The 26,818-nt window shown below is 43.5% G+C and overlaps 1 protein-coding gene across 3 annotated transcripts in view; it reads right to left on the bottom strand.

The window, feature by feature from the left end:
- COPB2 (COPI coat complex subunit beta 2) overlaps positions 1-18,262 on the bottom strand; it is a 35,640-nt gene extending 17,378 nt beyond the window's left edge. For 2 of the 3 annotated variants that reach the window (XM_070073208.1, XM_008266237.4), the window contains exons 1-6: positions 17,598-17,746; positions 8,201-8,338; positions 3,888-3,974; positions 3,561-3,687; positions 2,764-2,912; positions 145-291 (exon numbers count right to left, since the gene is read on the bottom strand). In XM_070073208.1, coding sequence (XP_069929309.1) covers positions 145-291; positions 2,764-2,912; positions 3,561-3,687; positions 3,888-3,974; positions 8,201-8,338; positions 17,598-17,600 — 651 coding nt within the window. In that variant the 5' untranslated portion in view covers positions 17,601-17,746. Of the gene's footprint in view, positions 1-144; positions 292-2,763; positions 2,913-3,560; positions 3,688-3,887; positions 3,975-8,200; positions 8,339-17,597; positions 17,747-18,242 lie in introns of those variants that run through there. The other variant, XM_051818653.2, reaches the window with a different exon arrangement.
- Between the last annotated feature and the right edge of the window lie 8,556 nt (positions 18,263-26,818).

Below are 26,818 nucleotides of genomic sequence, written 5' to 3'. Positions count from 1 at the left end.
AAAAAAAGAAAAAAAACCTCAAGTGTTACATATTTGTGTTAGGTACAGATACTGTGGCATTAGTTATTAAGGTATGAACACAGTTTAACTATCCTTTAAGAAACATATCTAACACGTGGCAAGTAAGTTATGAAAGCACCGTACCTGATAATCCCATATTTTAACAAGACGGTCGTCGGCACCTGAAATGAGGTACGGTTTGTCGCCACCGCTGTAGTAATCAATGCAGTTCACGCCTTTCTCGTGTCCCTCCAGCGTGAAGTTTGGTGATGAAGAGCCCAGCTGCCACACCTTCAGAGAGCAACAGCATCCGCGGGTCAGCACGGGGCCTGGCTTCCCCAAAGGCAGCTCCACCACACTTCCAACACATTACATAGACGCCAGAACCCGGAGAGAAAGCCAAAGACTCCCCCTGTTCACTCTCCTGTCTGTTCCTTCTCACTTTAGCTTCATTTCCAGGGCCGAATGACTAAGGAAAAAGCAGTTTCCAGGCTCTGACCCTACAGATTCTGATCTAGTCAGTTCACAATAAAGCCCAGGAACCAGGATGCTTTTAGACTTTGAGAAACACTACTTTAAGGACAGGAAAGGATTCTGATATAAAGCTAATGAAAATAGAGTTAGAAAGATGTATCAAAGGGGTAAGCTCATTGCTTAATTTAAAAATTTAAGAAGTAGTCAAAAAATTATCACAGCTCAGGATACAGCTTTGTCTTTACAAATATCTACTGCGTACCCATCACATGGGAGGCTCTCTGAGGAGTATGAAGATGTGTAAACAAACATTTACCACTCACTGTATACAACAAACTCTACTAGAGTCAATGACAATTCTTATTCTCAAGATAAACTCAATTTAGTGAAGAAACCTTAAAACTAATTTCAAAGTTTCCAATCTATGACAAAACCAAGGATAATGCAAAAAAAGGGGGGAAAAGGGTCAAAATCTCAAGATATTCAGATACCTAACATTTTACATAAAAGAAAACCAAATAAAAACATTACACAGATATTAAGCAAAAATTAATGTGAGGGCAGGCATTGTGGTACAGGAGGTTAAGACATCCTCTTCCCAAACCCCCAAAAATATCAGCATCCCACATGAGCATAGGTTCGAATCCTAGCTGCTCCACTTTCAATCCAGCTCACAGCTAATGTACCTGGGACAGCAGCAGCAAATGGCCCAATTGATTAGGCCCCTGCCACCCATGTGGGCAGGGGTGCTCCAGGATCCTGGTTTTGGTCTGGCCCAGCTCTGGCCATTGTGGCCATTTGAGGAGTCAATCAGTAAAGGAAGATCTTTAACTCTGCCTTTCAAATAAATCTTTAACCAAAGAAAGTTAATGTGACCAGAGTTGTGGCACAGTGATTAAAGTGCCTTGCTTGTACTGGGTACTTAATACATGTGGCAGTGAATGAAGTTATATTTTTTTCTGTTATAATAATTAAAGTATGTCTATATGCATAGATTTTAAATCACATTAACTTTAACCTGCAGTGCAAGTACCCCATATGGACACTGGTTTGAGTCCCAGCTGCTCCACTTTCAATCCAGCTCTCTGCTATGGCCTGGGAAAGCAGTAGAGGATGGCTCAAATCCTTGGGCCCCTGCACTTGCATGGAGACCTAGAAGAAGCTCCTGGCTTCTGTCTTCAAATCTGCCCAGCTCCAGCCGTGGCAGCCATTTGGGGAGTGAACCAGCAGAGAGAAGACTCTCTCTTTCCCTGCCTCTGCCTCTCTGTAGCTCCACCTTTCAAATAAATTAACACATAAATCTTTAAAACAAAAAAAGTTAATGTGATTTAAAATCTATGCATATAGACATACTTTAATTATTATAACAGAAAAAATATAACTTCATTCACTGTCACATGTATTAAGTACCCAGTACAAGCAAGGCACTGTGTTGTTACTGGAGATCTGTGTTGGGAAAGGTAACACACGGTTTCTTTCCCAAACACCAAAATCTCAGGGGATAAACACTTCCAAAACCAAATTAATTATAACTTAATGTGGAAAAGCCATAATAGGTGCAAAAAGCAATGGCAGGAATGAGAGGAACAAAACTGGCTCTGTGCATGGGTGATGTGGATGTCTGAGGAAAGCTATGTGTGCTAAGACTTAGAAGCTGGTGGTTCTCCTCAGGAAAACACAAAGAGGGGGAACAAAGAGCGCAGGCAGAGGGAACAGCTGGATAAGTAAGGTTCTGCGAACACAATGGCAGCTCTAGAGGATGGTGAGTAGGCACATTAGCCCAGACTAATCTTGAAAATCCTTATATCCCACAGGAAGGTATCTGGACTTTGTCCTTAGATTTGGAACTTGCCAATGGAATCTTACGTTTAGGTAACTGGTAGCTGGCAGTTTCTACACAGAAATGAAGAAAGAGGACTGAGAAGAGATAGAATTTAAATACAAAATATATTATTAAGTAATAGAGGTCAAAAACCCATATCTAAAATGAAAGCAGAGTAGTAACCTAGGGAAAAAAAAACAGCATTTTCCTTATTCTGAGTTTCCCAGGCTAAAAAATTTTTACCACCTGTCACTTCCACAGACAGAAATTCTTCATTAAGGTCCATGAGTTGCCACAGTACTTTTCTAAATAGAACGTGTCCTTCTGGGTCAAAATGAGGAGTCCTATTCCGACTTAAAAATGAAGTTTTGAGAGAAACTTCTAAGACAGGAGAAACTTTCTGGCCAGCCTGTAGTAGAACAACTATTTCACTAAATGATAACTGACCCAAAGAGAGGACACCTTACCTTGATGGTCCTGTCCAAAGACGCACTGGCAAACTGATTGTTATCTTTGGGGTTAATCACAATCTGCATAACATAATGAGTGTGTCCTTCAAACACTTGTGAGCAAGACCATTTTTTATCCCAATCCCAGAGCTTGATAAGCATGTCATCTAGGACGAAGGAAAGTCTCATATTAATTACATATTTTTTCCATTTCAGAACTAATACACAAAGGCTTTATGTTTTTTAAGGGAGCAAACTGAAATCATACTTTGCATGACTTACAGAAACAATCAAAACTGAACAGATTTTTTCAAAGTTCTTATTTATCTTAAAAACACTTAACTTTCTATGGAATAATACAGATAAAATATCCTATAACAAATACAAACATTTTGTGAACAAATTTTAAGAAAACCTCAATGGGTTTTAAAGACTGACAAAAGAACAATACAAGTTTGACTGGAATCAAAGTGTGACTGAATAATAAGAGTAAAGATTACTGAGAGAATAAGTACTTGCTCTTATAATACAAGACTGGCTTTAAAAAGTTTTGAATTACTCAATTTTTAATGTAAAAACATTCCAAAGAGCTGTTACCAAGTCAGTGCTACTCGTTTTAATCGCTGTCCAAAAGGTTCAGACTCTGATACTCAATACCAAGGAGCAAAACAGCTTAAGATAAAACTGACTAGAACTCACGGCAATCTGCCTAAAACTCACTCATGAACAGGTAAATGAATTTGCTTTTCTACAGATGTTTAAACAAAGAACAAATTCTCCAAAGAGATGCACATGACCAAGAGATCATTTCTTACCACTGCTAGTTAGAATGAAGGGCTGGGTTGGATGGACAGCAATACAGCGAATGTAGTCTGAATGTGCTTCAAACATATGAACTCTCTCCAGAGTATTGTAATTGAACACTCTAATCTGCATGTCATCCTAGAAATGGAAATTTATAACTGTCATCCCCGTTACGAATTAAACTGCATGAAAAAACTATATTATAGGCTCAAGGAATAAAGCCCATGCTTCCAAACACTGCATTAATCAACAAAAAGAACTCGAATCACAGTGCTGCAACTAATTTACACAATCACTGACCAATTCAGAAAACAAGATTAGAAATTTATATTACTTACCGCTCCTGTCACCACCCAATTCTTCCTTGCAACAAACTTTGCAGCTCGAACAGGAAGATCACACACTTCAAATGTCTTCACCAGTGTCTTTAAAATTTAACAAGAATACACAACTGAATCATATGAAAATAATTGAAAAACCTATTTCATTTAAAAAAAGAACTAGGTGACTTCTAATTTTAAAATATTCTCAGACTAAAATATGAAAACTCAGCATTCCAATAAAAATGGCCAATAGTCATCTTTTAATACTTGAGCAAGCAAACATCCATAATATGGCATTCCAGATCCCCTGTGCCACGGCCTTCCCTCCCTCTCCAACCTCAGCCTTGGCTTACTTCCCTGCTCACCTCTGCTCTTGTTCCCTTGCCTGGAAAACCTACCCGTGGAAACACAGACCCCTTTCGCAACACAGCACCTCATAATTATGTGTTTAATTTCAATCTTCCCCATAAGTTTTCTAAGGACAGAAATCTTATTCAGCACTGTGTACCCAGAAGCTAGCATAGTGGCTGGCATACTCTAGTGTATTTGCTGAATGAATTAGCTCTTAGTTTCTTTTAAATTTAAACCCTTAGAAGGGACTCATAAATAGGTGTAATTCTTTTGTACATTTCAGCAATATGCTTTCATGTAAATGCTATTTCTTTCTTCTTGGTAAGTATGAAAACATGATATCATGGTTAGGTAATGGTTTGGATATCCCTCAAAGGGCCACACACTAGGGCCGGCGCTGTGGTACAGTGGGTTAACACCCTGGCCTGAAGTGTCGTTATCCCATTTGGGCACTGGTTCGAGACCTGGCTGCTCCACTTCCAACCTGGCTCTCTGCTATGGCCTGGGAAAGCAGTGGAAGATGGTCCAAGTCCTTGGGCCCCTGACCCACGTGGGAGACCCAGAAGAAGCTCCTGGCTTCGGATTGGCGCAGCTCCGGCCGTTGCAGCCAACAGGGGAGTGAACCAACGGATAGAAGACCGACTTACCTCCCTCCCTCCCTCCCTCCCTCCCTATCTCTCTCTCTGCCTCTCCTCTCTCTGTGTAATTCTGACTTTCAAATAAATAAATAAATCTTTTTAAAAAAATAAAAAAAAAAAACACAAAGGGCCACATACTAAAGGTTTGGTCCTTAACATTTTATGTAAATGGTTAATGGATTAAAGGTAGAGACTTGAGCCAATTACAGTGTCTGGGAGGTGTGGGCTTCCTGGGAGGTCTTCGGTCACTGGGAGCTTGCTCTCAGGTCAGTTGGTTTTCTAAGCTGAGTGAGGCTCAGTGGTTCTCTCCCTGCCTTCTGACTTGCCGTGTATACTTCCTCCTCACATGCTTTGCGACTGCCAACCTCCACCCTCATCAGACACCAGACTAAGGGGGCTGCCCAGCTGGACTGTGAGCCTCCAAAACTGCAAGCCAAAATGAACAGTCTTCCTCAGTAGCACCTCACAGGTACTGAATTATTTATATACCTTTAACATTTTATTTATTTATTTTTATTTATTTGAAAGCAAAGACAGCAATGGTGAACAAGAGATCTTTCATCTGCTGGTTCACTCCCCAACTGCTTGAAATAGCTGGGGTTGCCTAGGCTGAAGCCAGGAGCCCAGAACTCAGTCTGAGTCTCCCATGTGGGTGGCAGTGAGCCAAGTACTTGAACCCTTCCCCACTGCCTCACAGGGTCCACATCAGCAGAAATTGGAAATGTAAGTAAAGCCAGGAGTTAAATCTGGGCATTCCATGGGGGATTCGGGCACACCAAGGGAAGCCTTAACTGTTGTGCCAAATGCCCACTCCTCTGATATTTTAGTTATAGAAAGGAAAAGCTGATTAATTTACAAGGTGAGCCAGATGTTCGTTCAAGGTGCTCAGAATGGAATTATGTACATACGATAAAGGCAGAAAACTATAAGAATCTCCTGGAAAGAACAGAGATCAATGTGCCTTTTTTCTCTCGCACTTTGATGCCTGCTCTTCAAAATTCCACAAAATCAAACTATCCTTTCTCAATCCCTCTTTCTGTACCAGACAGCAACAATGATATATCTAAGGAACATAAGAATATTACTTAATGATTAACCATGTGCAAAAAAAAAAAAAAAAACAAACAAAAAAAAAAAAAACAGGGACTGATTCACAATCACTGTAAGTCAGACTCCAAAGACCCCACGAAGTCTGAATGAAAGAGGACATCAGCCATAACTTGTACAGCCACAACCAGCTGAATGTGGGACTAACACCGAGAGCAGACAAAACAGGTAATCTACAATACGGCAGAAAAACAAATCTAGGGAACCAACAAATCTAGGAAACACTCATGGCTCAGTACCACTCTAGGTACAGTGGCTGGCAAGGATGACATGAAAAATAGTCTCCACATTTTGAGAGCTACAGAAGAGGAAGAGCTACCACTCAATGCAATGAGTACCCAACGTAAGTTAGGAAAACAATGACTAATATCTGTGTGTTACTTTAGAGGTCTCATACACAATTTTATTTACTTTTATTTGATCTTCTTGATAATCATGTGATGGAAGGATGGCAAAAATATCATCTTCATTTTAGATAAACAGAGACTCAGCACGGCTAAAAGGCTAGCCAATGTAATTTAATCTGCAGGTTGGCACTGAATCCTAAAATGTTGTGTTTCTTTTTAAATCATTGTATCCACTACTTCACAGAGTATATATATATATATATATATAGTAGCACTTTATTTGAAATTCAAAGCATATTTGACCTGACTTCAAAAGGCTTTTCCACTCTCAAGATTTTTGCTCTGATAATACATGGGTAGCTAATAATTTCTATGGGGGTGGGGGTGGGGTGGGGGGAGAAGCAGGTATAACCACAGATACACCGATCATGCTGAGTATCCACCATGAGCCTGACACCGGGCCAGGCAGTGCCTATGCACTGGAGCACCAGTGGGAAATGAGACCAGGCTAAATCACTGTCCTCACAGAACCTCCAGTCTTGGGGGAAGGAAGGAAATTACACACAACATTACCAATGAGATTAATTATGAAAGGGGACTCATCCAGGGGCACAGAAGGGTCTAAATGAGAAAAAGAAAGCAAAATGGACGGATAACTCAGGTAAATAGAGGTATACTCAGTAACGTCCAAAGAAAAAGAGAGTACACCTGGGTTTTAGAACACACAGGAGTGAAAGGACAGAGCTGAGAGGTAAATGGAGCTGAAACAAGGACTCCGACATATGTTAAGTATAAGATATGTTTTGAACATCTGGATGGAGAAACAGACATCCCCACTCCCTAAGAAAGCACCAGTTAGTATGCGTATTATCTGTACCAAAATCAAAATGAATTCTTAATATGAAGATCTGAAGTTGCATAACACAGAAATTCTGAACTAGTGATAAACGGCATCGTTATTAGTTCAACAAATAATTACTGAATATTTACTAAGTGTGAAGTAATGTTATAGGCATTGGGATACAGCAAAGAACAAAACATTGGTGAGTAGGACATGTCACTGAAGGGGTCTTGGTTTAGTGGGCAGTCATCACTGTTCTGTTATAATGAGTGTTTCTAGGTTCACTTCTGACTCTGGTTCTCTATTTTTGTCACTTCCAATTTTTCACATGTGAATTTCATCAGGACTTTAAGAACTTCACCTCAGTTGCTGAGTATAATTATGATGGAAGCATAACACCTGTGTGATACAATACTATTTTTGCACTTTGAAAGAAAAATGTTAGATTGTATAGGAAGACTAGAAAACAGGACAAACTAACTTGAACATTTATTTAGGCAAAAGAGAATGAGTCAAGCATTAGGGCAGATAGTTTGTAAGATACATCCTTCCATATGTGTAACTAAAAGTTGACAAACTATTTCTCTGACATACTCCATAACTATAATCTATAAACTATACAGCTGGTTGAAAATTATCTCCACATCATAACATGGAACATTTGAGGAAAAAATAAATACAATTTAAAAGTTTCATTCTTGTCAAATTAGTCATATAATGGAAAATAACATTAACTATTAAATACATAATCTAGAGCAAGTGACCTACAGATAAGCCTCTGTTCCCTAAATTTCAAAGAGCTAATACTGCCTAAATCACAGTCACTGTATTTAAATATCATATATAAAATGCCCAGAGCAGTTTCTTCCAAAAGATACACCCTCATAATGGTATTTTCTCTTTATTTAAAGTACTTTGTACCAGTTTACTTGAGAAAGCAGCATGCATACGGCTGCTAGACTCTGTAATGGTATTTTTCTCTTTAATTATAAACACAGACTAATGCAGCACTTTATTTCTAATAAAGTCCTTAAAAATTCCCACCTGTGTTTCATGATTCCAAACGCAGACGCTGCCATTGTAAAGACTTGCCAACATCCATGGCTCTGTAGGATGCAAATCCACACTCTTAACTCGATCAGATCTAGCAGTGAGCTTTCTCTTGATATCAAGTCGCAGAGGCTAAGGAGAAACAATATTTTAAAAATTAAACTGCTAAGCCAAACAAAACATATCTGAGATTTCAACTACAAACACTGTATGAACATTCTTACAAAACAATTGGTTTACTTTCTTATTAAATGGCTGACAGTTTCAAATCTATAGCACCTACTAGTTCATTCATGTGTATAAATACTGACAAAACTTTAAACTATATTTAAGGCCGGCGCCGCGGCTCAATGGGCTAATCCACCGCCTGCGGCACCGGCACACCGGGTTCTAGTCCCAGTCGGGGCGCCGGATTCTGTCCCCGGTTGCCTCTCTTCCAGTCCAGCTCTCTGCTGTGGCCTGGGAGGGCAGTGGAGGATGGCCAAGTGCTTGGGCCCTGCACCTGCATGGGAGACCAGGAGAAGCACCTGGCTCCCAGCTTTGGATCAGCACGGTGCGCCAGCCGCGGCGGCCATTGGAGGGTGAACCAACGGCAAAGGAAGACCTTTCTCTCTGTCTGTCTCTCACTGTCCACTCTGCCTGTCAAAAAAAAAAAAAACAAAAAACAAAAAAAACACAACACTATATTTAAGTGTACAGCAGTGGTTCTCAAACATTTTGGTCTCAGGACCCCTTTCCACTCCTAAGATTTTTTGAGGACACAAAAATAGCTTTTGTTTTTGTGGATAAGTATCTGTTGATATTTACCACGTTAAGAATTAAAACCAAGACATTAAAATATTTATATATTTTCAATTTAAAATAAGCCCATTACAACATGCTAACATTTTTATAAAGTCAAAAAGACAGTAGCAATGTTTTATATTTTTGCAAAACACTTGTAATTCTGACTTTATACAAGATAATTAGCTTCTCATATCTGCTCTTGCCTTCAGTATGTTGTGAGTTGTTGTTCTGGTTGACACATAACAAAAAGAAAACTAAACCCAGTTGCACACAGATATGTAGCTGGATGACTGGCATTTTAATAGTTTTTCAAATAACAGAATATTTTTCTTTGCCATCATACTAAAATTGGTTAAGTTGTAGTTTCTTAATAGTTACTTGCAATGTAGAACCTAAAATCGTATCAACGAACCCTTTATATTGTTATATTGAAATCGATTGGTCTACTCTGCATCTTGCCAGTATCTTTTCATTCATGCAAGGATTTTGTAACATCACGTACTGCACTGAGGAAATCACTAGTCCATTGAATTATACAGATCTTCCAAGTGTTGCCTATACTGCACTGAAAGATCACATTTGGTGGCCCAGGAGGTTAAGCCACTATTGCTGCTTAACATTCCACATCAGGGATTGAGTTTTTCCTCTGCTTCCAATCCAGCTTCATGCTAATGTACCTGGGAAGTAACAGATGATGGCCCAAGTACTGGGTTCCCATTACATATTTGGGAGACCTGAATGGAGCTCTGGGTTCCTGGCTTTGGCCTGGCCCTGGCCTGGCCCAGCCCTGGCTGTTGGGGCATTTGGGGAGTGAATCAGCTGATGGAAGTATTATATTTCTTTTTTTTTTTTTTTTTGACAGGCAGAGTGGACAGTGAGAGAGAGAGACAGAGAGAAAGGTCTTCCTTTTGCCGTTGGTTCACCCTCCAATGGCCGCCGCGGCCAGCGCGCTGCGGCCGGCGCACCGCGCTGATCCGATGGCAGGAGCCAGGAGCCAGGTGCTTTTCCTGGTCTCCCATGGGGTGCAGGGCCCAAGCACCCGGGCCATCCTCCACTGCACTCCCCGGCCACAGCAGAGGGCTGGCCTGGAAGAGGGGCAACCGGGACAGAATCCGGCGCCCCGACCGGGACTAGAACCCGGTGTGCCGGCGCCGCTAGGCGGAGGATTAGCCTAGTGAGCCGCGGCGCCGGCGGAAGTATTATATTTCAAACCCTAACCCCCTCTGTCACTCTGCCTTTCAAACAAATGACTAATTAAATGGGCCGGTGCCACGACTCACTAGGCTAATCCTCCACCTGAAGCGCTGGTACCCAGGGTGCTAGCCCCGATTGGGGCGCCGGATTCTGTCCCAGTTGCCCCTCTTCCAGGCCAGCTCTCTGCTGTGGCCCAGGAAGGTAGTGGAGGATGGCCCAAGTCCCTGGGCCCTGCACCCGCATGGGAGACCAGGAGGAAGCACCTGATTCCTGGCTTCAGATTGGCGCAGTGCGCCGGCCATAGCGGCCATTTGGGGGGTGAACCAATGGAAGGAAGACCTTTTTCTCTGTCTCTAACTCTGTCTGCCCCACCCCCCCCAAAAAAAAGACTAATAAATGTCTAACAAAATTATTTTTTTAAACAAAGATCATTCATCAATCTCATCTGGTAAGACTTTTTTTTTTTTGACAGAGTTAGACAGTGAAAGAGAGAGAGAGATAGATCTTCCTTTTCTGTTGGTTCACCCCCTCAATGGCCGCTGCTACCGGCGTGCTGCACTGATCCGAAGCCAGGAGCCAGGTGCTTCTCCTGGTCTCCCATGCAGGTGCAGGGCCCAAGGACGTGGGCCATCCTCCACTGCATTCCCGGGCCACAGCAGAGAGCTGGACTGGAAGAGGAGAAACCGGCACTAGATCCTGGCAGCCATATGAGATGCCGGTGCCACAGGCGGAGGATTAACCAAGTGGGAGCCACGGCACCGGCCTCATGGTAAGACTTTTTAAGTATTATAAATCCATCAAGTTCAGTGATAGATTTCTAAAATTCTAATTTTAACTTAAAAGGTGTAATTTTATTATCAGCAAAACATACCGTCTAACCAGCTAACTTCTGTTTTCAGAAAATGTCTGCCAATAACCTGCCTGAATAACTACCACAGCTTCTCACTGTTTCAAGTTAAATTTGAAAATTAAAACCATATAACCTTCAGACAACCATCAAACTTCACTACAGAGAAGTACTTTATAAGGCAGTGTTGTGGTATAGCAGGTAAAGCCACCACCTGCAGCACCAGCATCCCATATGGATGCTGGTTCATGTCCCAGCTGTTCCACTTCCATTCTTGCTCCCTGTTAATGGCCTGGGAAGAGCAGTGGAAGATGATCCAAGTGTTTGGACCCCTGCCACCCATATGGGATATGGGAGACCTACAAGTAGCTCCTGGCTTTGGCCTGGTCCAGCCCTGGTGGATACAGCCACCTGGGGAATAAACCAATGGATAAAAGATACCTCTCTAGGTGTAGCTCTAATAAATAATTTTTTAAAAAAGCACTTTATGCATACTCTCCATTTCACCACACACATTTAAAAGATACTTGTGTCAAGATGTAATAAACTTTTTTACTGTTTCATTAATGACATTCTGAAGTGAAATCTGCTTTTAAAAAACTATGTGGTAATGAAGAATACCCACACCATCAGTACAACTTGGTACCAGTGTGCCAACAGTTTTACCTTCCATCACTTTTACACCATCAGTGCAATTATCAGCGTAATGAAAAGGGTCAACAGTGTTTTACAACTAGGAAAACTTTTCATCTGTGTACCTCTTATGAGAGTAACTGGGGACTCCTAAGGATTGAGACCAAACTTTAGGAGTCCCTGGTTTACATCTACTGAAATATCACACTGCACCCTGTAAGTACATATAAGTGTTTTTAAACTATTTACTTTGATTTATTTGGAAGGCAGAGTGATAGAGAGGGAGAGACAGAAATCTTCCATCTGTGGTTCACTCCCCAAATAGCCACAATGGGTGGGGCTGAGCCAGGCTGGAGCCAGGAACCCCATGCAAGTCTCCCACATGAGTGGCAGGGCCCAAGTACTGAGACTGTCTTCCTCTGCTTTCCCAGGAGCATCATCAGGGAGCTGGACTGGAAGCAGAGCAATGGGACTCCAGCTGGTGCTCTGATGTGGGATGCTGGCATCGCAGGTGGGAGCTTCACTCACTGTGCCACACTGGTATGCACATTGAGTGTTCATCAAAAACAGTATAATGTCTAAGGAGGAAATGCTAATGAATCTGATTCGATATTTATACACTGTACACATGCATCAAATTATCACACTGTATACCACAAATATGTAGTCAGAAAGAGCTCCTTGGCTTAAGAATATTTAGTAAACAAAATTTAAAGTATCTATAAAATCACAATTTTTTGACTATATACTATCTATGATTTGAGTGTCATATCAAAAATATTTTAAAGAAGTATTATTCATTAAATTAAAATAACTAGTAACCATAATACTAAAGGAGTTCTTTAGAGAAAAAATTTACTTTAGAAAAAATAATTTTTAAACATTAGTAAATAATAGGAAATGTAATGGTGATCAGTAAGAGTTCTATCCACATGACAGCCTTTGGAGCCAAGGGGAATGTATTCAATAGTTTAATGCATTTAAGTTACAGGAACCTCCAGAAAATTAGAAACATTTTCATCAAAAATGAAATACTCTGATTAAGAAAATACTAATACAGATTATTTATCCTCAATCAGAAAACCCAAAAGTCTCCAATGCTTCACAATGCTTGAAGTCTGAAACTTCTGAGCAGACTCATCAGAGTATTTCTAATATAAATTTTTAGATTAGGGAATCTCAAGTTAAATAGTTTATACAAATAAGTCAAAATCTGAAAAACTCCAAAATGTCAAACACTTTTGATACTAAACATTTCAGATAATAAAGTTTCAATTTGTAGTTTAAACAGTCTTTTGTTTTGTTTTGTTTTTTTGACAGGCAGAGTGGACAGTGAGAGAGAGAGACAGAGAGAAAGGTCTTCCTTTGCCGTTGGTTCACCCTCCAATGGCCGCCGTGGCTGGCACACAGCGCTGATCCGAAGGCAGGAGCCAGGTGCTTCTCCTGGTCTCCCATGGGGTGCAGGGCCCAAGCACTTGGGCCATCCTCCACTGCACTCTCCGGCCACAGCAGAGAGCTGGCCTGGAAGAGGGACAACCGGGACAGAATCTGGTGCCCTGACCGGGACTAGAACCCGGTGTGCTGGTGCCGCTAGGTGGAGGATTAGCCTATTGAGCCATGGCGCCAGCCTAAAACAGTCTTTTTCAAACTAGATTCATCACTCAATCACAGAACAGAAAACAATTTAACTACAAATTGAGAATTCCTTATCTGAAATGTTTCGGAAGTACTACTTTGGAGTTTTCCATATTTTGTAATACTTGTACTTATATGACGAGGTATCCTGAGGACGGGACCCAAGTCTAAACACGAAATTCACATTTGTTTTACGTACATCTTATGTAACAGTACTTCAAAAAAAAATCAAGGAAAAATGTAATTAAAAGAAATTTATTTTTGTGCAAAAAATCTTGAAATTCATGCAGTTTTCATAATATACACTTCCATGAACTTTTTCAAGAGTGCTCCATGTGCGGATTTCAAAATTTTTTGCTCCAAACAGCCAGGGGTGGGCCAAGTCAACGCCAGGACGGAGACTGGAATTCAACCTGGGTCTCCCACATGGGAGGCAGGAACCGAAGTACTTAAACTATCCCCTGCTACCTCTCAAGGTGCACACTGGCAGAAAGCTGGAAGCAGAAGCAGAGTCATTAGAATCCAGGGACTCTCACATGGGACCCAGGTGTCCGAAGCATAACCACAGTGCCAAATGGCCACCTCATTTTTTTTAAAAAAAGCCTTATCTGAAAGAGTGACAGAGAGAGAGACATATGTTCCATCTGCTGGTTCACTCCCCAAACGGCTCCAACAGTCAGGAAGAAGCCAGGAACCCCATCTTGGTCTCCCAGATGAGTGCAGGGGCTCAAGCACCCAGGCCGTCTTCTACTACCTTCCCAGGATCATTAGCAGGAAATTGGCTGAGGCAGAATCGGCAGTACTCAAACAGGCACTCTGATATGGGATGCCAGAAGGCAAGCAGTAACCTAACCTGCTGGATTCCAACATTCCTCTTAATTCCACTTTCCATGAACTTTTGGAAGTACCCACTCACACACAGCCTGAAGGCAATTTTATGATATCTGAGGTCAGGTGTGTAATATTCCTCTTGTGGTCTCATATCTGTCCCAAAAAGTTTCAGATTTTCTAAAATATGGCTCTCATATTAGTGTTGCTCAACCTATATTTTCTTAACTCTCCCAAGACTTAATTCATTCCCAAACAATGATGATTTAGGGCAGGAGGTTTAATTCTTTCTTAGAGGTAGGCTGAGAAAGACTGATTTAAAATATATTTCTCTTTCAATAGGTTTTAAACATAACTAAAAGCTGATATGGCAAGTTAAATTACTATTTAACTGTTGTAATCTTCCACGATGATCATGAATGGGACAGAAACTTAGGCTTACTTTTCAACACAAATGAAGATCTAAGAAAGGTAATTTCCTGACACAAAGCAAATGCTTCACAAGGTTTTTACTCATTTGTCTGGATCTCTATCAAATTTGCATTATTTACTACTCCAAACTTTTTTCTTACTTTTATTTTTATAAGTGCTCTTTTGAGCACTTTAAAAAGTTCATGTATGGGGGCCGGCATTGTGGCTTAGTGGGTAAAGCCACCGCCTACAGTGCCGACATCCCATATGGACATCAGTTTGAGTCCCAGCTGCTCCTCTTCCAATCCAGCTCTCTGCTGTGACCTGGGAAAGCAGTGGAAGATGGCCCAAGTCCTTGGGCCCCTGTACCCACATGGAAGACCTGGAAGAAGCTCTTGGCTCCTGGCTTCTGATAGGCCCAGCTCTGGCTGTTGCGGCCATTTAGGGAGAGAACCAGCAGATGGAAGAGATCTCTCTCTCCCCACCCTTCCTGCCTCTCTTTAACTCTGCCTTTCAAATAAATTAACATATATATATATTTTTTTAAAGTTCATGTACATGGCAAATGTACCTAAAGTTTATTTTGGTGGAGAAAAGTCTACTGAAATTCATGCATGTTTTTCATAATACACATTTCCACAAAATTTTTCAATAATCCCTTATACAAGGGCTTAAACTTTTTTCTCACCAAAATAAACTCATCTGCTAATTCCATTTTCCACACCCTTTTTGAAGTACCTTCATACACGCCTGCTCCACTTTTAAGAAAAAACCTTTACCTCTGCAATGCCTCAAATGGTTCCACTCTTATATCTTCCTCCTTCTCAAACTTTCTACTGTCAAACCACCATCATATTCCTTGCTAAGCCAGGAAGGAAATGAGATCTTATACTTTACTTTGTCCATTTCTGAATCTTGCCCCACTAATTACTACCACAAAGTTTAACTTCTCAGATTCAACAAACACAAAGCACCACGACCAGGGTGGGGCTTTGACATAAGCCAGCACGTCTCATACTCTTCCTGTAGAAACTGAGATTGGACACTTAACAAACCATGTGTGCTTTAGTGTGAAAATGTTTAAAACTATTGATTATTCTATGAAAGAGATGTTCCAGGAAGTGGGCCAGGGAACCCAGAAGGATCCCCATATATTTTTTACACACCCCCAAAACACAAATCCCAGTTTAAAAAGCACAGGCACGAAAGCTGGCTCTGAGATTTCCCCCAACATTCAGGCGGCCACTTCGAATAAGACACCGTACAAGACACTCTGAGACTAAAATGATCGAGATGCTCATACCGGATCCTCTAAAAGCCTCTTCCAAACGCTGGATGCTTTTAGAACCCAGCTCAAATGCCAATGCCACCAATAAGATCTTTATGATTATGCTAGCCTGAAATACCATTTCACAGGGAACCCTACAGGACTTCATTTTAACCATTCATGGCGCATTTGTGTAGCCCGCCCTTCCTGCTTTCCCCAGGGGATGCTCTGTAAAAGCAAGGTCACTGCTTACACACACCTTCAACGCCACAGGGCTTTCATATTTGGATACGGGGGTTTCGGGACAGCCTGCCTGACCCAGCTGCATGGAGTCAGACTAGATTCAAACTGCAGCTTCGTCATTCATTTCAGATGTGCAACACTAGGTAAATCAGTCTCTCAAGTTTGTCTTGTGTAAGACAGGGCTAGCACTATATCTCTCAATGCTAATGAACATTAAATGCAGAGGTAAGCAGTAAGAATGGTGCCTGGCCCATAGTAGTCACACCATAAACATTACTTACAATTCTCTCTCAGGTATTGTGAGAATCGGGTAGCAAACGTTTAGGAAAGTGCTGGTACTAAATACAGAAATGAGAAAACAAATGCACACTCTGTGTTTTGCACAAAGGATTTAAAATATATCGAAGAATGAAGGCAATGCTTCATCAGAAAAATGCAGCCTTAAATACAAAGATTGCAACACAAGCCGAATAAGGCAGACCCAAGGGTCCTGTTCAGAGACGCCCACTGCCATTGCCGCAAGCGCAGCATGCCCACACCACAGCAGACTGTGGCTAACAGGGAGCAGTGTAACTGAGAGACTCAGGGTCTCCAGCCCGGGGGCCCTTAACCTGGGGCCCCAAGAAAGCTCAGGATGAGGAGGGTGTGGGGGAGCTGTCTGCGAGTGAAGGCACCACAGTGTACCCACAGCGGCATTCTGGGAACAGCCACAGTGTTCACCAGGCAGCTTCTATTTTAGCTCCAACTCAACGGCAATTAGCCTTGTACAAATTTGAGTTTTTGTTTTTAAACTGCAAGAGGAGGGACTTGGAACTCCTCAAGCTCCCAAATCTTTGATCCTGTGCTTCGTAATAGAGAAGTGAAAAGGTGCATAAAGATGTTGATTTTGTCGCTTTCTTTTGGAAAGGCTCTCTTTGCACTACTTATTAACATTCTTGTCTGAAAGCAGTTCGGGGCCTGCTGGAGGATGCTACCATGACCGCTATTCTTACCAGGCACTGCACCGGCAAACGCAAACAGGCCGGTTTTAGGAACGTTCCCCCTAGAAATCCAACACCCGGGATCCCAAAGCATTTGAAATTCCATTTCCTTCCTCCATACACACTTTCACTTTTTCTCTTCTTGGCTCCTCTGCTTTAGTTTTCCATCAGCACATCCCGCTACAGGAAGCAGCCCAACAGGACTGCAAGATCAGCTGTGACCATTTTTAAAGGCAGAATTAAGCCGTTTTACTAAAGCCGCCTTATGTTTTCCCTACACCACGAACCCCGCTGCAGACTGCAGGAGCTCGGCCAAGAGCCGTGAAGTCCCACAGGAGCCAGGAACCCCTTACTCGCAGGCACTGCCTCCCAGAACCACTCCAGTCTCCTAAGCCCCACACTCCCTCCCCTCTCTGGGCTCCAAACTCGACCCGGACCCCGCAAGGCCGAGGGCGGCGGCCACAGCGGCGGCCTAGACCGCTGCTTACCGCGGCCCTCAGTCCAGGAGCCCAAGGAACTGGCCGCAGCCGATGGTACGCCGCTCCCTCCTGCGGGGTCTGGACCTACCATGGCTCTGTCGGTCCGAGGCCGGGCGTCCTCACTTGCTGCCGGCAACGCAGGACCTGAGAAACCCACCGACCCGCTGACCAGCCGTCTTACTGACGTGGAACTTCCGGGAGGCGATTCTCGCGATAGTCAGCGGTCAGCCCAGGCGCCTGCGCAAATCCCGCGCGGGGAGTTGCCGTCATTTCCCAAGTCCCGCCCCGGTTTCCTAGGCAACGCGGGCCTGCCACACTGCCTAGAGCCAACCCGGTGCCTCCTCTTGAGGGGGGTGTGGCCTAGATTCTGCCGGGAGGTGTCCCGGGGCGGCTGAGCTTGGCTGGGACGTGGAAACGGCGGAAAAAAAAAAAAAAAAAAAAAGGATTGAGGAAAAACGGGACGTTGCGCGGAAGTTCCCGCCGGGGTGGACTTGTGTCGCTGAGCTGAGACGCGCTGTCGGGCCTAAGCGCGCTCTCTGGGGCGGAGCGGGGAGAGAAGGCGAAGTGAAGCTGTAAGACCGGAATGTTTTGAGAACGAGGCCGAGGGAGGCCCTGGGAGCCCCGGACATGGCCCTGACGGAGGCCGAGGCGGTGTCCGGAGAAACAGCAGCCACGTGGGACTGCCTTTTACTGCGCCTCTGCCGTGCGGTTTCACCGCTGAGCAAACACTTACAGACCTAGGGTGTGTGCCAGACACCGCACCCTCAACCCTGATGTATCTCCATTTCACTCTTGGGGACACCAGGGCTCAAAGAAGTTCAGTGGCCTGGCCAAGGCCACACCGTTAAGTGGTAGGGGCAGGATTCGAACACCGTCCAGGATGTCCCGGAAGTCCTGGGCCCCCTTTGCTACATCAGAGCATCTCTTCATTAAGGGCCTGAGCCATAGGCGTCGCAAAATCAAGTGCCAGAACGTGTGCCTGCCACGCTTCACATCCCCTCCAAACACTTGTCCCCAGGCCGCATACAGACCTGTACCTCTGAGCTGAGAGCTGCAGGGTCTCTATACACCTCGTATTTTCTGAAAGGCGAGGGTGTTAGTGTGCACAGCGCCATTCCGAGGGACACATGGGGACTGCCTTAAGTTATTTGGCTTTTAGTAGGAGCTGTGGCACTAATTTTTTTTTAACCTTGGTTTTCCTCGTTTTTTTTTTTTTAAAGAAAGATTTATGTATTTATTTGAAAGGCAGAGTCACAGAGAGGGAGAGACAAAGAGAGCGGTATCTTCTATCCACTGGTCCACTCTCCAAATGGCTAGGCCAGGCCGAAGCTAGGAGCCAGGAGCTTCCTCTGGGTCTCCCACGTGGGTGCAGGGGCCCAAGCACTGAGGCCATCTTCTGTTGCTTTCCCAGGCCACTAGCAGAGAGCTGTGGGGACTGAACCCTGTGCCCACATGGGAAGCCAGCATCACAGGCAGTGGCTTTGCCCACTATACCACAACACTGGATCCTTCCTCATTTTTTTTTAAATCAAGCTGGATAATTTATAAATATGCTATATCTTCTATTTGTTTTCCTGACATTTTAAATTTTTTTTTTATTTTAAAGACAGTGACAGAGTTAAAGAGAGGGAGATCTTCCAACCACTGGTTCACTCCCCCAAATGCGTGCAACAGCCTGGGCTGAGCCAGGGCAAAGCCAGGAACTAAGAACTCCATCTGGACCTTCCATGAGAGTGACAGCAACCCAGTCACTTGGGCCATCATCTGCTGCCTCCCAGGCACATCGGCAGGAAGCTGGGTGGAAAGTGGGCTTTCCAGCTGGGACTTAACCCACTGTGCCACGATGCCTGCGACACTGATGGACAATAGTGGAAAAAGGGGTGCCTGCCATCGGACATACCATAGTGGAAAGAAGAGAATCTGGAGTGGGTTTTTAGTGCCAGCGGTGTGATCTTTGATATGTAAATTAAGACTATTAATTGCATATTTTGCTAACTCTGTAGAGAGATTGAAGATCATAAGAGTTTGCTGAAAATTTTACAACTTCTTGAATAATGGAGCATGTGATATTTCTGATTCCCAGAACCTCTTGCATTCGAGAAAGTGTCTTTGGATTAGGCTAAGTACCACAGAACTTCTAAAATATGAAATGATATATCCTCTCTCATCTCAAGGGCTCAATTGAGGATACTTAAATCCTTGTCTACCACTGGGCACCCAAAGATTTACCCAGCTGGGGCCAGTGAGAGGCCGAGTCCCCAAGTGTCACGGAGTCTTGCTTACTTTCACTATATCTTCTCTCATTTTCCACTGCAATTAACCCAACAATAAGTTTTGCAAATTGTGTACCATGAATTCATTCTTTCAATTATTGGTACTGAATTTTTACTGTGTTCAAAGTACTATGCTGGGTGCTGCCTTAATATCCATAAAACATTGGTCTTGGATTTTGGTTGAAAGAAATTTGATTTTATATTTTATTTATTTTTAAAGAGTTATTTATTATTTTAAAAGCAGAATTAGAGATACACACACACACACACACACACACAAAGCAGGGGGAGGAGAGAAGGCAGGGATCTTCCGTCTGCCAGTTCACTCTCCAAATAACCACAATGGTTTGGGCTGGGCCAGGTGGAAACTAGGAGTCTAGAACTCCATCCGAGTCTCCCCCATGGGTGGCAGGGGCCCAAGCACCTGGGCCATCCTCTGCGGCTTTCCCAGGTGCATTAGCATGGAGCTGGATCAGGAGTGGAGCAGCCAGGACTCAAACTGGTACCCATAGAGGATGCTGACATCACAAGCAGTGGCTTAATCTGCTGCTCCACTACATCATGAAAAAAAATTTATTTTAAATAAAATTCTCAAATATAAGCCAATGCATAAACTAACATTAAATGTGTGTGTGCGTGTCCCTGTGGTGTTCAACTGTGGGCTTAAAATAGAATGTGTGTTTCTCTTTGGTTTAGAGGAGACTAGAAGGTTAGGAAAATAGCTCCAGGGAAGAAAAGAAATATGAAAGAAAAGCAGCAGATTGGTAAAGTGTTTCCCAAGAGATTGATTGCAATTGATCAACAGATCTTAAAGTCTTACCCTGTCAGTTTCTAAGGTGGCTGTTTCAATACTGCCTTTCTGCTGCTGCTGGGAAAATTCTTAGTGGGAACTGAGCCAGCAGCACCTCTGCTATATCCCATACACATCCTTCTTCTGCCAACCTATTCATAAGACGTGAGGAAATGCAAATAATTCCCTGAGGAAGTCTAGTGTTTGTTTTTATCAAGCTTTATTTATTGATTTGAAAGGCAGAGAGAGAGAGAGAGAGATCATCCATCCGCTGGTTCCCTCCCCAAATGGCTGCAGTAGCTAGGATTGGACCAGCCAGAAACCAGGAGCCAGGAACTCCATCCTGGCCTCCCCCATGGGTGACAGGAACCCAAGCACTGGAGCCATCTTCTACTGCCTTCCCAGGTACATTAGGAAGCTGGATCAGAAGCAGAGCAACCAGGACTCAACCTGCTATTCCCATACGGCAGGCTGGCTTTGTTTTTACCAGGCATCATCACTGAGTGGTAGGAAGTAAACCTAGCTTCACCCTTCAAAGGTGTTACAATCTGCAAGCAGGAAGGATTGCACTTAGACTCAAATAATTGAATAGCAGTCAGGATAAGAGTGCCCTGTGAGAGAGGTACAGACAAAACACTCTGAGAATGAAGTACAGCCAGGGAGATAAGTTTCATAAAGGAAGCATAATTGAGACGACCGTAAGCAGAGTAAATGATACGTTAGAGGATCAAAGAATGTCCAGTTTTCTTGGAGAATGGTATTCATTTAAAAGAGCAGTAATGGAGAAGGTGGAAGTGGGCAGTGGGGGCTAGGACCCAGAGGTTATTAAATAGGAAAGAATGAGGTTTTGATTCTACAATCCACTGGGAACCAGTGAGCCAGAAAAGAAACCTGGTCCTTATCCTAAAGATGTGCCTGCTGTTGTTATTTCTGATAACACTGGAAGAAATGAACTTGGACCAAGACTGTACAAGTTTGAGGTGAGTGAGTGTGGAAATAGCAATAACTTTTGTTGAGTGTGAACATTATGCCCATTATTGGAATATGCAATTGGTGTACTATAATTAGCATAGTAACACCACAAGATAGCCATTATTTTTTTCACTTACAGGCAAGGAACTGAGACCTAAATAAGTTCAGTAATAAGCTACATGACACACTACTCAAGAATGAGCCATAGACCCGAGATATGAACCTAAGTCTTTTTTCAAAAGTATTTATTTATTTGAAAGGTAGAATGACAGAAAAGGGAGGGACAGACAGAGGGAGAGGCCTTCCATCAGCTGGTTCACTCCCCTTAGGGCCACATTGGCCAGAGCTGAGCAGATCCAAAGCCAGGAGCCTGGAGCTTTTTTCAGGTCTCCCATGCAGGTGCAGGGCCCTAAGCACTTGGGCCAACTCCCACTGCTTTCCCAGGCACATCAACAAGAAGCTGGACCAGGGAGCAGCCAGGACTTGAACCAGCGTCCCAAGTCTTATCTAATGATACAAATGCCCTTTTTTACTGTGCTGGAATTGCTCCCTTCTTCTCTGAGAAACTAGAATCAACTGGATATGCAAATGACTTGAGTCTGTTGAACTGAGGGAATGGGAACCATCTGAATACATTTATTTTGAACCCAATGAAGCCAGAGGGATTTCTTTAGTTAGAGAAAGATGTGAAGCCAGTGAAGACTTAGAGGAAGAAATCCTGGAAAGAGGTGGAGCCAGTGAAGAAGCAGTCACTTCAAGAGACCCAAGAAAACTATGGCACAGAGAGCAAAGGAAGGCAAAATGTGACAGGACGACTAGCCACTTGCTGGCTTTAGAAACTTAAGGAGGCTTAGTACGAGCATTTGTGAAAACCATTACCAATGAAGTAAGCGATTATGAGGAAGCTGGAACCCTTCCACTAGGCACTTCTGTTGAGTAATCCTGGAGGAAGCAAGTTTTTAAGGGATTAAGAAGTGATCAGATTTAAGGGATTAAGAAGTCAAAGCTGTGAGTATAAACTACTATAACGAGAGGCTAGCAAAGAAGAGGCAAATCTGATGTGAAAAGTACATCGCCGAAAGTGGTTTGACTACTCTGACACTTAGGGGATGGTTGACCTTAACTGCTTAGTAACACTCCGAATGGATTTATGCAACTATGTTGGATCTGGGCAGGATGAACAGGAAGTAGCCAGGAAAACATCAAGACAGAAGACGTAGAGCAATAGCACTTCCTAGGGAACCAAGAATAATTTAGCACGCCTGAGCAGAGAGTGAGAAGAGGGAAGATTAAAAGATGGTAGGAGAAAGATAAATGAGGCTGGCTTCAGATTCTGCAGTTCCATGGTTGCCAGTTTAAGGAATCCAGACTTTACACTGAAGACTCCGGACAATCATGGAAAAACGTTAAGTAGGGTCGTCTTCATGCTCCATTACTGAGACCTCATTGCAGGTTAGTTACTTTCACTTTTAAAGGAAATGTTGAGAATATCAGCAGTCTTTCGGAGAAAATGAGTGAAAGTGAAAGTTTTGACCACACAGTCACATTCCAGCTATCAGCCAACTGACTGAGTGGGACAAACACCGAGCTGCCTTCCAAGAAGACTGGAGTCTGTGGTTGCCTGACATTTAGAGGCAAAGGTCTGACTGATTGCAAAAGCACTGATCAACCAGTGTGTTGTGCGCTTCATGATTACTGCCTACGAATTCAAAATGTATTACCATAAATTTACTCTATGTGAATTTGATGTGGGATTTGAGATGGAGAGAATACCCCTTCTGTTTACCAAAGAGTAAAAACAAACAAACAAAAAGAAAATCCAGGTTGTTGTAATGTTTCTGACTTTGGTGTAGCCTCACCCTTTAAGAAATTACATTGACTTTGTGGTTCTTCAATAGCTATTTTTAGGGGAGTTGGGGTTTAAAGTGAGCTTTGAATGAAACAAAGGCAATGATTTCCCAGGTAGGATTGGAAGGAATTGTTTGACACTGTAGACATGGCTGGAGAGTTTTGGGAGTTTGTCATACTGATGTCTATAGTGTTATACCTGGTCAATCACTATTTTATTTTATTTTATTTTTGTTTTGACAGGCAAAGTAGACAGAGAGAGAGAGACAGAGAGAAAGGTCTTCCTTTTCCATTGGTTCACCCCCCAATGGCCGCTATGGCCAGCATGCTGCGGCCGGCGCACCGCGCTGATCCGAAGGCAGGAGCCAGGTGCTTCTCCTGGTCTCCCATGCGGGTGCAGGGCCCAAGCACTTGGGCCATCCTCCACTGCACTCCCGGGCCATAGCAGAGAGCTGGCCTGGAAGAGGGGCAACCGGGACAGAATCTGGTGCCCCAACCCGGACTAGAACCCGGTGTGCCGGTGCCGCAGGCGGAGGATTAGCCTAGTGAGCTGCGGCGCCGGCTGACCTTTTTTCTTACATCACTTGCACCAGTGTAATAGCTCTTTCCACCTTTTCCACAACGTGCTCTTTCTTTCCCTGGAAGTCTCCTTCCATCAGGAAGTTTTTGTTGGGACTTCATTATGCCCTAGGATCCCAGGGCTCAGTGCAAGGAGCAGAGATCCAAATGTGCACGGGACACAGTGATCCCTGGTGAATGTTCTCCAAACCAACCTTTACCTTCCTCAGCAGAGAAAAGAGTTCACCAAGTTTTACATGAGCAACTTGATAGCTTCAGAGCAATTATGGTTCCTAAGAGCTACGTCCCTGCAAACAACAGTGGTGCATATAAATAAATGAATAATAATGACAAATGGTTTGGAAATCTGGCATATAGCAGTTACCTTTAAATTAATTGAAAAAAAAATTAATGTAAAAGTGAAATATCTGGAGTGACAAGGCACTACACAGCATAATTCCCATCAAATTGGCTTATTCCAGTTTCTTCTAAAGAATGTGTCAGCTCAACTTGATCTAAGGGCATTACTGAATTTGAATTCAAATGCAGTTCAAACCCTGAGGTTTGAAATGAAGTCTTTAGGCTCTGAACTCACAGTCTGCTTTTGTATCTAAAGATGATAATCCAAATCATATTGAACTGCACCACTACAGGATATTTTATCTGATGTCAAAACAACCTTGCATTGATAGTGCTTGATGCATTCACTGAAAGACAAATGAAGCAAGTGTCCCCAGAAAGGAGAAGTTGCTTCTTTTTCCACGTATGGCTGTGTTTTGGTGCACCTGACATTGACAATGAATACAGGAGTAAATCTGCCTTGAAAAGGTTTATATACAAGATGAATGTTATACTTCATTTTATATCTATACAGGCAGACAGACATATATGTGAGGGAAGTGAAGGGGCATTAGAGGTTGTTAGGTGTATTTGCATTTTCTCATTTTTTATTATAAATTTATACTGCTGGGGTCAGAGCTGTGCTGTAGCAGGTTAAGCTGCCAGCTGCAGCGCCTGCTGGTTTGATTCCCAGCTGCTCCACTTGCAATCTAGCTCCCTGCTAGTGCTCATGGGAAATCAGTGGAGGATGGCCCAAATGCTTGGGCCCCTGCACCGCTGTGGGAAACTGGATGAAGCTCCTGGCTCCTGGCTTTGGTCTGGCCCAGCCCTGGCCATTGCGGCCGTTTGGAGAGTGCACCAGCAGATGGGAGATCTCTCTCCCTGTGCCTCTACCTCTCCCTCTCTGTAATTCCACCTTTCAAATAAATAAATAAATAAATCTTTTAAACAATGTATACTGCATAATAAAGAAAAGTTATTTTAAGCAAATTTAAAAGGTACCCATGGAGTTTGCATTTTAAAGGAAGCCTATTTTGAATCTGGGCTAGGAAGAAAATACCTTCTCTGCCTAAAGCTAACTACAGGAAAAAAATATCCCTCTTATTTTCACTTTTTAAAGCCCACTTACAGTGCAACAAAATGATATAGTCATATGCAGAAATGAACAGTTTGCGGAAAGAGACTATGCAATCCCTTTCCGAATATTTCAAAGGAGCTCTGAAGCAGGTTTTGAGAGAGGCGTGGATTTTTTTGTTAAAGGTACTCTGGTGCAAGGAGACAAGGCAGCAATGTTGTTGGAGGGTTTAAAGTTGCAGGGGAAATGCGAAGCAGGTGACCAGGCACCAAGGGAGGTGACTGAGAGGAAGGGCTGTGAACACGTGGGCCTGGGGCAGTCGCAGGCACTGGTATTCACATAGGGAATTGCTGACCTGTGGTTCAGTAGCCTCTGCCTTGGCTGTCTCCACCGCCATCGCTGCTCGGCTTCTCCACACGGCAGCCACCCACGGGGTAACAGCCGAGGACCGCAGAGGGTCACCAGGACCCACATCCTGTGCACTCAAACTGATACTGGGAGTCCTTTCTTAGCGTGGCTAAATGTGCACGCCAGCCCTGCCCACAGGGTGAGGATGAGGAACTGGTTTTCAAGGCCTCGAGAGGTGAGGAGTCAGTGAAAAGAGGAGGCAGTTGTTTCTCTCCAACAAGCTGTTCTCGGAGTAGGGCAGATAGTCGGGGAAGCCTGGCTGGCCTTTGGCAGTTCCCTTCAATCTCACAGGCTCCCCCACCAACTTGGTGTGCCACAGCAGACACAGACTCGGGACTTTTTCCAAACATGGGTTGGATGAACTCATTTCCTAACCATCAACATGGCTTTTTTATTTTATTTTATTTTATTTTTTTTTTTTTTGGACAGGCAGAGTTAGACAGTGAGAGAGAGACAGAAAGAAAGGTCTTCCTTTTTCTGTTGGTTTACTCTCCAAGTGGCCTTGGCCGGTGCACTACGCTGATCCAAAGCCAGGATTCCTCCTGGTCTCCCATGCGGGTGCAGGAACCAAGGACGTGGGCCATCCTCCACTGCCCTCCCAAGCCACAGCAGAGAGCTGGACTGGAAGATGAGCAACTGGGACAGAACCGGCACCCTGACCGGGACTAGAACCCAGGGTGCCGACGCCGCAGTGAGAGAGTTAGCCTAGTGAGCCGCAGTGCCGGCCCTCAGCATGTCATTTTAAAGCCACCCCTAGAGTGTCCACAATTTTATAGGAAACCGCAGTCCAAGGGAAGGGGCCAAATTCAATCTTAATGGCATCAGTTTTTTGGTGGTTGTTGCTGTGGGTAAAATGCTAGGTTGGTGCTAATTGTCTGCAAACATGTTAAAGCTACTTTCCCACAGGCTGTTAAAAAGTCAGCTGAGGATAACTTTTTCCCCCCTCTGGCTGTTCTAAGATTTTCTCTTTATTCTAGGTTTCTGGAGTCATGACAAGTCATCTAAGCATGGACTTCACTCTACTCTGTCTGGAATTCACGGACTCT

This window comes from Oryctolagus cuniculus, chromosome 4 (assembly GCF_964237555.1).
Source record: "Oryctolagus cuniculus chromosome 4, mOryCun1.1, whole genome shotgun sequence".
Lineage (NCBI taxonomy): Eukaryota > Metazoa > Chordata > Mammalia > Lagomorpha > Leporidae > Oryctolagus > Oryctolagus cuniculus.
This window is presented reverse-complemented; position numbering and strand designations above follow the sequence as displayed.